The sequence below is a fragment of the Zonotrichia albicollis genome, chromosome 4 (genome assembly GCF_047830755.1).
Source record: "Zonotrichia albicollis isolate bZonAlb1 chromosome 4, bZonAlb1.hap1, whole genome shotgun sequence".
Classification (NCBI taxonomy): Eukaryota; Metazoa; Chordata; class Aves; order Passeriformes; family Passerellidae; genus Zonotrichia; species Zonotrichia albicollis.
Window position 1 is genome coordinate 28,734,449 of NC_133822.1, and position 14,596 is coordinate 28,749,044.

General features: G+C 45.7%; 1 protein-coding gene across 10 annotated transcripts in view; it reads right to left on the reverse strand.

Annotated features, from left to right (window-relative positions):
- Nucleotides 1-14,596, reverse strand: part of ARHGEF5 (Rho guanine nucleotide exchange factor 5) — a 33,788-nt gene that overhangs the window by 2,968 nt on the left and 16,224 nt on the right. For 7 of the 10 annotated variants that reach the window (XM_074539264.1, XM_026796662.2, XM_026796661.2 and 4 more), the window contains 10 exons: nt 8,148-11,697; nt 6,683-6,764; nt 6,250-6,314; nt 5,703-5,962; nt 4,650-4,810; nt 3,674-3,826; nt 2,909-3,038; nt 1,883-1,957; nt 991-1,080; nt 520-674 (listed from right to left, as the gene is read on the reverse strand). In XM_074539264.1, coding sequence (XP_074395365.1) covers nt 520-674; nt 991-1,080; nt 1,883-1,957; nt 2,909-3,038; nt 3,674-3,826; nt 4,650-4,810; nt 5,703-5,962; nt 6,250-6,314; nt 6,683-6,764; nt 8,148-11,682 — 4,706 coding nt within the window. In that variant the 5' untranslated portion in view covers nt 11,683-11,697. The remainder of the gene's footprint in view (nt 1-519; nt 675-990; nt 1,081-1,882; nt 1,958-2,908; nt 3,039-3,673; nt 3,827-4,649; nt 4,811-5,702; nt 5,963-6,249; nt 6,315-6,682; nt 6,765-8,147; nt 11,698-14,596) is intronic. The other 3 variants (XM_074539263.1, XM_026796664.2, XM_026796660.2) reach the window with 1 other exon arrangement.

Genomic DNA, 14,596 nt, shown 5'->3' on the forward strand with positions numbered 1-14,596 from the left:
TCTCAGAAGACCAAAGAAAAGAGAGAAGAGATTTAATGAAAAGGGTAGAAATACTAAGCTCTGTCCTGTCAGATTTTTTTTGGTAGCTTACAGCTTAAAAACAAACCCACCACCCTCAAAACCCCAACACAACTAACCAACAACTCTCTTGACAAACCAGTGATTTGCACATTCACTAGTCCTCATACTGTGCTTTAGGAAGAAATTATTTACCAAGTAAAACTAGAATAAGTGGTTATTGTTCAAGTATTTCACATTGTAGAGATGCAAAGGCAGAATCAAAGTGTTTTGCTAGGGACCACAAGATAGGTTTTTGTATTACAATATGTAATTAAGCACTGGGACTATCAATTTCCACATACTTTCATGATACTTACATCAAGTCGGGACAGGAGAGTGACTTGACAAAGACTGCCACTTGCTGGCAGGCAGAGGGAAAGGACTCTGTCACCAAAGCACAGACCCCAAAAGAGACAGGTATTTTAGAAGGGGCAGCAAGAATTGTGTTGAAGCACTCACTCCTTGGGCCGAGACAGGAGCAGACAGTCATTGAAAAGGTGCAGGTAGATGGGCCGGGTTGTGACTTTCCATTTTGGACTCAGGTTGTTGAAGTCCAGTGCTGTCAACTCACCACATTTCACAAGTCGCCTCGACTGTGAGATGAGTGGGAATATCTGCAAGACAAAAAATAAATATATATGCACAAGAAGAAGGGTCCCTGTGAGTTTTGGATTTGCATTTTTGCCTTTCTCTTGAGGAATTGTGCTTTCAGTTCTCCAGCTGGAGAGGTGTAAGTCATGGCAGGCACCTTCATAAGAAGGCTGACATGAATGATTGTCAAGGGAAGCACTGATGAAGAGGTGGCCTGCAGAGGATGCTCTGGTTCAACAGCTCTGTGTTCTCTCTGAGAGGAGAACAAAAAGTGGTTTTGTGGGGAAAGACAGAAAATACATGAGACTAGAGTAAGGCCCAGGGAATGGGTGAGCTCACCTTACACTCGAATTCAATCTTCTGGCTGAGGTAGATCAGCTCTTCCGTGCTCTTCATGCGCTGGACATTCTCATTGCAATCCTTGATGAGCTGCAGAGGAAAATAGATAAGCAGTGAGGTGGGAGCAGAACTGCATGGTGGGATCAGTACTACTCCCAGGAGCCCCTCGGGTGTCAGCATAAGTGACAGTTCCTTAGGCATCCTCCTGCAAAAAAAGTATATATTACAATCAGAGAATACTCTCAGTTAGAAGAGGCACACGAGGATCATTGAGCCCAACTCCTGGCCCTGCACAAACACTCCAATAATCTCACCCTGTGCCTGAGTGCATTGTCCAAATGTTCTTGGAGCTCTGGCAGCCTTGGGGCTGTGACCATTCCCTGGGGACCCTGTTCAGTGCCCCATGACTCTGTGGGGGAGGAACCTTTGCCTGATATCCAACCTAACCCTCCCCTGACATAGCTCCAGCCATTCCCTTGGGTCCTGTCCTTGGTCATACAGAGCAGAGATCAGGGCCTGCCTCTCCTCTTCCCCTTATGATGAAGCTGTAGAACTGCTGTGAGATCTGGTCTCAGTCTCCTCCAGCTGAACAGACATCAGCCACTCCTTTTGTTTTCACCTCCAGGCCCTTCACCATCCTGGTGGCTCTCCTTTGGAAAGTCAAATCATCACTAGACAGAACAATCCACCTTATGAAGCTGTACAAATTTCGGATAACCATTTGTCCTAGAAAACTTTAAACCTTGACTCTATAATAAACAGGATAAGAGGAAGGGATGCAACAGAGTAATGCTGTGGGTTTTTTTAAAGCAAGATTTTCTTGCAGGGACAAGGGTGGGAGTTGATTAATTAGAGACAAAGGTAAGGCTGCAGAAAGGGTAGGCACTTTTACCTTTTCAAGTGCATCATAGGCCTGCGTTGCTTGCACTTCCTCCACAGACCCAGGCCGAGTTCTTTTCAGGATATTCTGTGTGAGAAAAGATGATTTTCATGATGCAAACAGGGAAAGGTGGACATTACCACCACTGAAGAGTACAATAAAAAGTAAAGCAGAAGTAGCTGATGACATGTGGAGACAGAAAGCCAAAAAACTGAGATGCAGAATGTCACTGTTAAGTCATACTGACCAGTAATTCCTGTAAATCTAAATTGTATTAATTGTCACATAGAAGTTATATGGCATAGGAAGCAACCACTAGCTAAACCACAAATGGATGTATGAACAGAATAGACTTGTTGTTTTCTCCTGGTAAAAAGAAGCTCAAATAATCAAAAAGAAGAAATTCATAGAAAGAACTCAAAATTAATTCTTTAGGGACTGGCTGGTTCCCTGTCTGGATGGCTCTTTATTAGTCAAAATTGCAGGCAAAGCATAGACACAGACTGCCTTCCAGAGGGCAGCCAAGGAACCCTTGCTTTGTTTTCCTAGCAGAAAGCCAGAAAGTTCAATGAAATGAAAATCAGCATTTTCTGAGAAGACTCCATTAATTCTTTCTTGGGGTACAATTAAAGTAGTGTCACAACAAAGCCCTAAATGATTCACAAATAGCAATGCCTCACGCAGTGCCACATCCATCATTTCCTGAACACCTCCAGGGATGAGGACTGCATCAGGTCCCCAGGCAGCCCTCAACCCAACGCCTCCAAACTCATTCTAGGAAGAAATTCCTCCTGATGTCCAACCTGAACCTTCCCTAATACAGCTTGAGGCCTTTTCCTCTTGCCCTGTCACTTGTTCCCTGGGAGCAGAGCCTAACCTCCTGCCACCTACACCCTCCTGTCAGGGAGTTGTGCAGAGACACAAGGTCCCCCCTGAGCCTCCTTTTCTCCAGGCTGAGCCCCTTTCCCAACTCCCTCAGCTGCTTCCAAACACAGCTCGAGGGAAACTTGAGGGAAGGCAGAGAATCACCACAGTTACCTGTAGGAGGAGTTTGAGTCGAGTGATGCGCTGGAAGGGGAGGATGAGGAAGGATTTAAGCGAGAGGCGCTGGCACACTGGATCACTTTCCAGTCTCTCCAGGACTTGCTGGAACCCTGCATTTCCATTTCTGTGGGAGCGGCAAAGAAAAAAAAGACATCCAGGCATCAGAGTAAATAAATAACCTTCCTAGTATCAGATTTCAGGGAATGCTGGAGTACTCCCAACAGTCAGGTTTTGTCCCTGGGGCAAGAAATGTCAAGAAACTTCACCACTCTGCTGCTGAAGAGCAACTATGGGTTTCTAACAGCTACAGGATGACAGTACAGCTGTTATTATCTCTATCCTCTTTCCACAGCTCTCTAGAGTAAAAGCCAGAAGTAACATCTACATTTCAACTCCCTCTATTAGCAGTGCTGCTTTCATGGGGACAGTGGTAGTTTGCACTCTGGTTCTCAGTGATCAAGACTGAAAACCATAATTCAGGATGGTCATTTTTGCTCTCTTCAGTAGAGGGCAGACAGAGAACAGCCTGCAACAAGATCAGATATTACACATTATTTCTCCATCCAATGATATGGGAGAGAAGCCTGCAGGAGCTCTGTCCTACTGTCCCAAATGCCATTGAACTGAGAAAGGTTCTTCTGGGGGGTGTAGCAAGAGCACTGCTCAACAGCCTTTTCCTGCAGTATTGCCCATCATTTGAAAGAGCAGGAAGCTATTCATGGAAGGGGGAGAAGGGTGCAGCAAATGTGAAAAACTTACAGTAATCTCTGGAAGGTTTGCTCCTGATATGTCTGGTTTGTCACATATGGCAGATACACCCGGCGGAAGTCGGGGGCATGCTTCAGAGCCACGTCACACACACGGAAGGTGAACATGTCCTCTTCAAATTTTTCCTCCAAGTCAAAGAGGAAACTGCAGCACATGCATGTGGTGCCAAGAAATGAGAGGGAAATATCAGTGTCGTTTAGTCTTCTAAAACCTTGACAGCCCACACAAGCACAAAACGGCTCTTTAGGTCTAGAGAGAGTGTAATGTCTGGATAATGACAATATAGGCTTTGTATGAGCAAAGAAAAAGCAGAGGCAAAAGACTTCTATTCCTGAGAGGTCATGCTTCTACAGGCATAGTCAGGAAACAACTGAAAACTAAGACCTCGCCAGAACAATCTTGCGAATAGAAATGGAAAAGGTAGCAGCAAACCTTACCAGCTTAGTAATTTATGTAATCAAGCCTTGCAGGAGGAAAAGCAAAACAGAATCCTACAACATACAGAATTCCTGGCATGTGGGGTCATGTCCACATTTCATGAATTATGCTCTATTGATTCACATTAGTTTCTGTCAGGTGATGGTTGTAACTTACTGTTTTTCCTTTTTTACCCCACTTTTCATCAGGGATCATGCAGCTGCCCCTTTTGTCTTGTATTGGGCAGGAGCTGGTTTGGGTTGAACTCTAGTTAGTCAAGTTTAATTGTAGTTGAAAGCAGTAGCACAAGGCTACATTACCATTTTGATCCCCTGCAGTGAGCTCTGTGCTCAACTCAGCCGTAATATCTGGGATTTAACACCAGAATTCACACTGCCTTGTCACCTAAAAAGGTGAATATTCCTTTCCAGGCAGTGCTGGTGTGTCATCACTAGGTGCTGTATCTGCACTGAACAGTGCAGAAGAGGAGTGAGAAATGTTCCTGATGGAAGCACCATGTTAGACCTGGAAGCAAAGGGCCACGTCTCACCTGGCACTGACATCACGCACATCGGAGAGGCGGGAGAAGAGCCACTGGCGCTCCTGGTTGGTGAGCATCGCCTGGAGCTCTGCCGAGCGCTGGAAGTGATCCACTGCCACGTTCAAACTGCGCAGGTAGGAAGCCTCAGATATTATCAGCTCAAACTTGGCCTTGGGAGAGAAAACAAGGGAGCACAACATCAGTACACTGTGCAAGTCTGTGAGGAATCTTACAGAGAGGAAACGAGGCAAAGCAGGAAAACCTCCCAGCACATCTTGCAAGGAGTGTGTAATTACAGAAGAGAGGCTTTAGAAAGGAAGGGCAAGCATGCACTTACAGACTTTCTTTAAGAAACAGACTTGTGTTATGACTTAAAAATAGCTACTTGCTCTCATTTTACTTTTTATTTCCCCTCAACACCACTTTCATAAGCTCCCATAAAGTCCAGCATCTGTACCACACACCTTTTCCCATACTGTTGTTTTCACCTCTTTCTCTGAGTCCTCCTGTCCACTTCTCAGATCCTCTCATTTTCTTTACCCAGTTTCTCTGTACCATTGTGCTGAATCCATACATCTCCCAGTTTCCTCTCAGCCCTGCAGCTCACACAGGTCAATTTGCTAAACTCACACAGGTCAATTTGCTAAACTCATATTCTACTACAGAAAACAGAATTTACTGTGGTTTTATTAGCATTTCTCACAAGCTTATGTATGGGAGAATGCTGCAAGTCTTCTACTTTTACACACCCTTTTTCATTGAGCATACTCAAAACTCCTTATCATGTTCCCACTTTTCCCCATGTCTGTTTACTTGGAGTTATTTATACAGTGCAGAGTCTGTGCAGAGTCTGTGCAGAGTCAGTGCTGCTTTTCTCTAAAATTCAGCACTTCAGCATTGCTCTGCTTCATACCCCATGCTGCTTCCAGGAGTAGAAGTGACCTCTGCCTCAACTACCTGCATTCCCACAGCACAGATTTTGCTCTCTGCTTTAACCCTCCTTCCAGAGACTCTTTCTTGACTACAAGACCACCCATTTACTTTGCCACATCTGCCCCATACCTCTTGCAGCCTCTGCTCCTCACGGGACATGTTGAGCAGTATTCTGCTGCCCCGTACCATGGGGATGTCCTGCCAGAGGGATGCATTAGATGAGACTGACAGACGTTGCAAATATGAGTCCTGGGGAGACAGCACTTTCCTCCGTAGCCTCGGGGAACTTGGTAAACTTGACTCTATATCCTCTGGATAATCCACTCTCTTCTGGCTTTGGATGGCCTTGTTCAGAGCCACATCACTGTACTCCTGATACAGTAATCTTGCTGTGGAGAAAAACACATATATTTATCTTTTCTGTAGTAGCAACTCACCCTCTGCTTTCAACCTGGAGAAAACTCTGCCCCAGACTGGGACAACCAAATTCAGGCAAAGCTCCTCAGCTGCCTGAGTGTACTGCAGGATTCCAGAGTGTACTGCCTTCCCTGCTCTCTATCACTACATCCTCACAACCACCACGTGGCAGAAGTCCCTCTCCTTTGTGCTCACTGCAAGGGTGAAAGATGCTGGTGGAGAGGGGACTGCCACAGCACCTCAGGCAGGAGGTACTTACAGGAGTTGATCAGTTTGGAGTGCCGACGCTTGAAGTTCTCTGTTGTGTCTGCAGACTTCTTCTCTCTGCCACGGAATAAAGATTTCAAAACACGGAGTGAACAAAGGGCACAGCACCAGAGAAGGCTTATCCAAACCTTAGAAACTGCTCTGTCACAACAGGGACCTCTTATTTTCCAACAAGCTCAAGCTCCACAAGCTTTACTTGACACAAAGGGAAAAGTCTGGCTTAATGGAAAGGCTGTCCTGAAGGCACAGAAATACCTCTGTTGCAGTAGGGTTCTCTTCAAGAGAGCATAGACTGAAACACAGACCTATGGCATTTAATTAAAGTTTTCCACTCCTTATCATCATCTTTGGTAACTCAAAAACAACGGAGGTTTCTGTGCTTCACAGGGATTGGGGCAAATTCTAAGGATCTTTGAGAGACTCACCGCATTATAACTGTTTCTGAGATGACTGGTGGTTCCCTGTGTGCCTGGTGAGCTTCCTCCTCTGAAGGAACAGAAGAAACCTCTGCATAGAAGACAATTGGAAAGTAAACACATCAGTCAATTTTAAGACTTAATCTACAATCCAAATGACACACAGATACCACTTAACTATGCCCCACCTAAGTGACAGTGTTGAATTGGAGTACAGGTGCCCTTGTGGCATTTATTTCTGGGTCAGAAACATTCTAGTTTTAATAATTCTTGACATTACTTACACTTTACATCTGTTAGCCACATTTACTTTTCACACAAAGAAAAAGGCTGATATTTTAGGCAGCAACAGTAACTCTAAGAGCTTCCCTCTCCAGTTAGGCAAGTAAAGACATTGCCTGTGTGCCTTGTTTGGTGCTGTCCTAACGCTTTCAGCTACTAGGGCCAGGTATCAGATCAGTGGAGCCAAAGTGTAAAAATGGAGAAGTCCTTTCGATTTGTGAGAGATTTAATCAAATAAGGTGTGAAGAAATTCTAAATTTCAAATAACTGGAAGCAGAAAAAGGAAGAAAGTCCAAAGACCGAGCTGCAGTTATGGATAAGGGGAAAGACAGTACTATTGCCTTGAATATTTTAAAATTTGGAATCAAGAAATTACAGGTCAAACATACTAACAGATCTTGAGATTCGAGTTCTTCCAAACCTTTTACACCCTTCCATACCCCTCTCCTTTTCCCCTGTGCCAAAAATACAGCATGTTTCAGAGCTTCAAAAATAGACTAAAGCAAGAGCTAAAAAGAAGTAATTATTTAAAGTTCACGTAAGGTATAGTAAAGAACATATATACATCCTGATAGCAAGTACTGCTGAATGAGCTGTATTACAGAAGATGCATATTTTCCACTTGTGACATCAGTGATTTGACTTCTGTGCAAGCTGAGACCTTGGGTTTGACAAACTTTGCTTCTTATCTGTACTCTTAAATCTTGCGCTCACGAGAATATAATCTTTTTTAAAAGGTCAAGTGGGAACCTAAAAGTGCCAGTTGCAAAATAAGGGGAGGCAGCAAATAAACAACTGATAAGAGATATGGGCTACTGAGGGTGTGTGCATGGCTCTTCTTTACTGCCTCAGGGATCCATGAAATAAGTTTATTTTAGCAGGAATTAGTGTGGCATGGGGAGACTGAGCCCCAGAGTGCATCCCTCAAGCATGCATCACTCAAGGGAACAAACAGGATACAGAGGACAGCAGAGAGGAAAGAGGGGACAGCTGGGAAGGGAAACTTGGGGCAGGATAGGAGACGGCTGTAAGGCTGGAGCAAGGAATATCACTTGAAAGGCACAAGAGCCATGCTAAGGTCTCTACTCTCATGCTTCTCCATCATACTGTTTATTTAATTTAATCCTATGTCTTGATAACTGTTCTAAGTTGGAGGGGGGAAGAAGGAAGGGAAATGGAAGAGAGGACTCACGCTGCAAGATGTCTGGTGGTACTGACATCCTCTTCAGGCCCTGACGGTGCCAGTCCTTGGTTTTTACTCGGCTTTTTATTGGGCTTTCTTGATTGCCTGCTGGGTCCTGCATAGCTACCCCAATAGTTTTTTTGTCTGGCCAACTTGATGATTTTTCCAAGGTTGCATGTTTGGCCTTTTCTTCCTTTGGCTGGTGTTCTCCTCCTTCCGGCCTTTGCCTGACTCTCCTCTCACCTTCTGTTTTCTCTGTGACTGCCAGTGGAGCCTGGATGTTCTTTGTGTCCCCACCAAAGCTACCTGTGGGCTGCTGCCATCGCAGCTCCTTGTCCTGGCAGGTTGTTCTGGTAGTCAGCAGTGATGGAGGGCTGAGCCGGAGGAAGTGAATAGGATTGGTGAATGCAAGCATTGGAAGGAGCTGTGCAGACTCTCTGCTTTTGGAGTCTGGGGATGTTATCAGGCCTTCCAACGAGGGCCAAGAAGGGTGGTCAGGTGAGGATTTTCCACTCTCTACATCCATGTCGTGATCTGCTGTTTCAGGGCTGGTGTCAGAGCAGCCAACCAACATTTCGTTTCCAAGAGCCAAAAAACTTTTGGTCAGCAAACTGACCCCTGAGTCATCAGAAGTCTCTGTATCATGGGGACCTGAGTCACCAAGATCCCACACTCCACTCACTGGAACAAGGTCATCTCTCTCTGCTAGACTTTCTCCATCAGAAGCAGAGGCCACAGAGTTGGTATCAAATGCAGAGGAGGCAGTCCGGAGATGACAGCTTGGAGCAGGGTGAATGGCTCCCAGCTTACCATCATCCATCCCACAGCTGAGGAGGGGCCTGGAGTGCAGTCCAGGAGCCAGCAGCTGGTGACCTTCAGGGACTGGAGGTGAAACAAGGTGATTTGTGTGGAGTGCAGGGGCCTGAGCTTGACTGGGCCTTTGGACACGGGAAGGAGGATGAGGAAGCTGTTTGGCATCAGGCTCAGACCCCAGAGGTAGGCTTGAGTGGGACACAGGGGACAGAGGTTGTCCTTGCTGGTTCACAGCAAGGACCAAATCATCTTTGGAGGGCCAAGTTAGGGCGCTCAGGACACTGGAAATTCTGGATCCAGGCTCTTTTTGGTATAAACTGCAGTCAGGCTCATCAAATAAAGGCACTTGTGCTTTACGATCCACATCTGCTGCCATTTCTTTTCCTTGTATAATGGCACTTTTTTGGGGAGAGATTTGCTGAATTGTCTCTGGGTGGTTCAGGGGAGTGGAAGTCCTTCCTGGTGTTTGGGATACTTCCAGAGGTCCTGCAATACCAGCCACAGACCTCCTATCTCCAGGAAAGCCCCCCTGTAGAGGAAAGGAGCTAGTGTACGTGACAGAGAAAGAAGTTGGGCCACTAAGGTCCTCATGATAGCTTTCCTCAGAAGTAAGGAGTTCATGGGAAGTCTTGGCCTCCCTTGCACCTGTCCTTACAACAGCAGTTTCTGCTGGTGTTGGGTTCCACTCTTGTGCAGAAGCGGCTTGTTTGGGTGGTTTCCCTGCAGAGTCTGGCAGCTTGTTCAGCCTGGTGCCAGGACAGTGCTCAGAGGTCACAGAGGCTATTCTGCCACCATCCTGCTCTGGAACAGATGCTGACACTGCTGAGGTGATCTCTGAGGGGGAAGCTGGAATGAAGTCCCAAAGCTCAGCTTTTCCTGTTATAGGATGAAGATCTATGTGATCACGTGGCTCCAAGTTACTGATACCAGATGAAGGGTGTGCTGGAACAAGAGCCTCTGGGTTCTCTGCGCTAAAAGGTGCTATCACCCCTCCACAGAGTGATGCATCTCTTTTATCAAACCTCTGGACAGCTTTTCCATGATCATCACTGTGCTCATTCTCCCTGCCCAGTCGTGTCTTATCATCCCAGTAAGCTTCTCCAATATCCTGACCACCGATGGAAAAGCGGCCAGAGTCCTCCAGATCTTCTGCTTGGTCAGAAACATGGCACGTGTATGGAGTTTCCCCCCCTGGGTTCTGGTTTTTTGAGGACAGAGGGCTGACAGCAGGTGGCTGACATCCAGAACCTGCTTCTGTGACATGAGCTTTCAGCAGCACGTCCTCACCAGGATGCTGCTCCACAGAGACCGGTTCCCCAGGAAGAAATACTGATACTGTTTGCTCAGACAAGGAAGCATACTCCAAACCACACACATCCACATTATGCCTGGGAACAGAAGGTATCTCTGACCCAAAAGCTGATGATAAAGCCTCTAGTTTCAGCTCTTCCCCCAGTTTGAGCTCTTCCCTTGGCAGTTGTTCCTGCTCATTTTGTTCCCTGTTTTTCTGATCTTTGAGTTCCAAAGGTTTGCCTTCTTCCAGCAAATTCTGCTCTTTGCACTCTTCCTCCTCCTCTTCTTGTTGAAGTCCAGACACTGCCTCCTCCCAAGCTGGCTTCTTATGCCGTGAAGCATTCACTTCCTCTGTCCTTTTAGAAGTACTCTTTCCTTGAAAAGCACTCTTTGCTGAAGGGGCAGGTCTGCCCTCCATTTTTCTGTGATCATCTTCGAGATGAAGGCATCTGGAAGCAGATGAGTTCTTTTTAGGAACCATTCCCTGGTCTTTGACCATCATGGTATTCCCTGTTTCACCAGATGAGTTGTTTCCTTCTGCTTGTAGTGAACTCATTTGGCTGTCACATGTTAAGGTGGAAGTCAACTGATGGAAAGAGGAAGATTCTGTATTCTTTTCCAAACCCTGGGGTGCTCTTAAGCTTTCCTGAACATTTTCAGAAGTGTAAGGTTTAGCTGTGTCTTCTACTGCTCCCTCTGAGGTAGGCTGCTCATCAGGTGCTGGTGCCAACTTTTTAGTGCTTTGCTCCTGCTCTGCACCAGCATCAACCTCCTGCAAAGAGTCCTTCAAGATGTTACCCAGAAAGGGTTCAGCCTTATAATGTCCTTCTGAAACAGTTTTACACACCAAAAAGCACTTAGGTGTGTCCCTCTGAGAGGCAATGGCATCAGTCAAAGGGGATTTCGTTTCCTGGGCCTGAGGGTCTAAGCCATGCACAGGCAGTTCTGCTTGGCACTGAGGAAACTCAGCGCTGAGCTTCACAGCCTGCAGGACTGGGCTGCCACGGGCTGGCTCATCCGGGACTCTGCTGTGAGAGGAAAGGCCCTGGTTGCTTTCCAGGTCAACCAGTTCCAATTGCCTAAGTTTCAGAGAATAATGCAGTCCACCCTCCTCTAAAAGCATTTCTCCTTCCAGTTCTGAGAGTCCCTTTTGAGGCTCTGTATCCCTTTGGCCTTGTTCCAGTCCTGCTGGCACTTTCTGCATAGAGTCAGAAGGTCTGCCCAGCATCTCTGCTGCTTTCCCTGGAGCAGCAAGGCAGTCCTTGGGTGTGTTGAGCTCTGGTCCCTTTGCAGAGTTAAATGGGCTGGTGCTCATTTCGGCTGCTATATGAGTGGCATGATACTCTCCTGCCACGGCTGAAGAATCCCAGGCTTCCCCAGTGATGCTGCTGGCTCCTGGGGGAGTGGTACCTCTCTCACTGGTTTCTTCAGACTCCATTAGTGACACATCCTGCTGAAGAAAAATGAATTTTTCTGTTACTACTTCACAATGATACATGGATCTAATTCACTGCTTCTACTGCAGCTGATAAAAACCAAAACACACACCACATACCTAGAGGGTGATAAGAGCTGGGAAACAAACACAAAGACTGAGAATAGGCAAAAACCACATGTATGCTTGAAGATGAGAGTAATATCAAAATAACCCCACTGGTGTCTTTTTAGTTTGACATGCAAATGCAGAAAGTGACTTTGGTCGAAGAGCAGAGATGCTGAGCTCTATGCAATAGCCACAGGGCAACTTATGGAAAGTGGTGGCCATGGCTGGTTATCTCACACCCAAAAGGGGGTACCAGAAGGCATCCAGAGAACATGAAAATTTTCAAAAATCTCCATTGATTTTCATCGGGCAAGGTGGACAAATACTACTGGCCTCTTCTAGCCAAGTTTAAAAGTTTTCTCTGATTTTGCCTGTTCTTTGGAGCTGATGGCTCTCTTTGCAGATCTCTGTGTGGGTCTGAAATTCATTGCAAATGACCACAGAAATTAATTAACAAAACATAGGAACATACACATTAGATTAACAGGTAACTAGAACATGACACAAGACACAAGATATTTGAAGGCTGTAAACCACATGGGTTTAGAGGAGTAGCTCTGGTGTGTGTGGACTAATCTATAGACTAGAGAGAAACTATGTCATCATTTAGTCTACTCTTTTAGGGAGGGGAAAAGGAAAAAAAAAGCCATCTCAGGATTGCTGGACAGTTTCCCAAAGGATATAGTGGAATTTCCCATCCACTATTGCATTTGAAGTTCAGACATGACAAAGCACTAGGGAATGCACATTTGGGGTATGTCTGTGAAAAGGACAGAAGAATATGATTCACCACTTTTACCTGTCTGTCTTCTACCATGACCCACAATCCCTACCTGGAAAAAACCTGAGAAAGAGACAAACTGTTGTGGCTGCCTCTCTTTTCTTCTACGGTGATTTCCTTGTGCTAGAGTGGCTCTGTAGTCACAAGTACCAACTTCTGATCCCACACAGAAAGTAAAAGCAGTAACGGCATAATTACATCTGAACTAATTGTCCCAGTTAGCTCCATGGCCAGGGCACGCTTGGCCTGAAAGATGGTTTAGCTTCTGTTTTCCCTTACGTCAAGTGAAACAAAACACCTGCTCTGAAGGCAAGGAGCGCATGCTCTGGAGTTAGAACTGAAGCATTTATACACCTTCATCACAGAATTGTATTGTCATCACAGAATGGTTTGGGTTGGAAGTGGCATCAAAGATCACCCAGATACAACCCCCAGCACGGGCACCTTCCACTATCCAAGGTCACTCAAAACTCCTGTGCAAAACATGGCCTTGAACATTTCCAAGGATGGAGCAGCCACAGCTTCTCTTGCCAACCTGTACCAGAGCCTTCCACCCTCATATTAAAGGATTTCTTCCCAGTATCATATCTAAATCTCTCCTCTTTTGGTTTAAAACATAACCCCCTTGTCCTATGACTACCTGCCCATGTAAAAAGTAGCTGTCCCTATTTCTAAACACCAAGGGTGTTTAGAAATAGGGACAGCTACTTTTTACATGTAGCTGGAAGGTTGAAATGAGGTCTCCCTGGCACCTTCCCTTCTCCAGGCTGAACAACCTCAATTCAAAAAAAATTAGGAAAACAATTGAGTTAGCTAATTGAGTTAACTCATCAGCTAACTACTTCCTGTGTGTTTCTTTTCTCATGTCATCTTTAATTTTTGTTTATAGTGAAAATACAGTCTTTCTTACAAAACCAGGCCAAAACCAGGGTTTTTCAGCAATTTGGATTGTTCCTCCCAAGCACTGAGTAGTTGTAATAGCTGTAATTTTAACAACCTGTTTGTTTCAAAGAGGTATGTCCATTCAGGGGATTCCCACGGAGTTTCCAGCTGCTGTCAGCTGCTACTAAACTACCTGGATACTGCTAAATTGTCTTTTCAAAGGTTCCACATCAGATCACTCTTGTACTACACTGCTCTTGGCTCTCCTGGCTACCCCACCTGAGTCTACTCAGCTCCAGGCCTAGAAAAGTACTACTTCTCACACCTAATACAGAGAGTCTTCGAAAACAGGCTACCCAAGAGCAGAGAGACTATTTAGGGAGACATAAGCAGCTGGCTAAGAAAGGTTTACTCTTAGTAAATATAGGATAAAGATCTGAATAGCAAAGTGCTCAAGCTCAAGCCCACACTTTGTCAGGGGAAGAACTCCTACTCACTGTGCTGTTTCATAGATGTACACAGCCTGGAATTTCCTCTTATTAAGCTCAAAATGCTAGTTTTCATCTCCATGGCTCTGTTGCAAGGGATTTTGACAGGCGAAAGGACGAGTTTAACACCGCATTTGGAGCAGTTCCATGATGATACTGGGAGGCAGGGTAGAGGGAGGTGCACAGCACATCATCACTGGAAGCTGCCAAGTGAGATTTGTCTTATCATAATACTGCCAGGTGTTTTGCGCACCTCAGGGAGAGCAAGAGAGGAGCTCTGAGAAGTGAGGCAGGAGAAGGAGCAGGCAAACTTTCTGCAGAAACACAAGGGGAGGACATGCATTTCACCAGGGAAACTGTTAAATTCCCGGTCAAAGGCTGGGTACACCATAGTAGAAGACACATGTCTGCAATAAAGATTTCATGGAGATGGAAGGGGAAATAATAAAACAAGACTGACAGCACCTGTATGTTGGAGATTTTTTCAGGGATGGCTTAGAAGGCAGCTGTGAGGAGCAGATTCTCACAGCCTGCTTCTGTGAACAGCAGAGGTTCTCAGGTTGTTTTTAATTACAGGTAAAAGTGACAAACATGAAGGCCTTGAGAGCCTTGCACATCAGAGTTCTCAGGCAGCTTTCTCATAACAAGTGGATGTTCT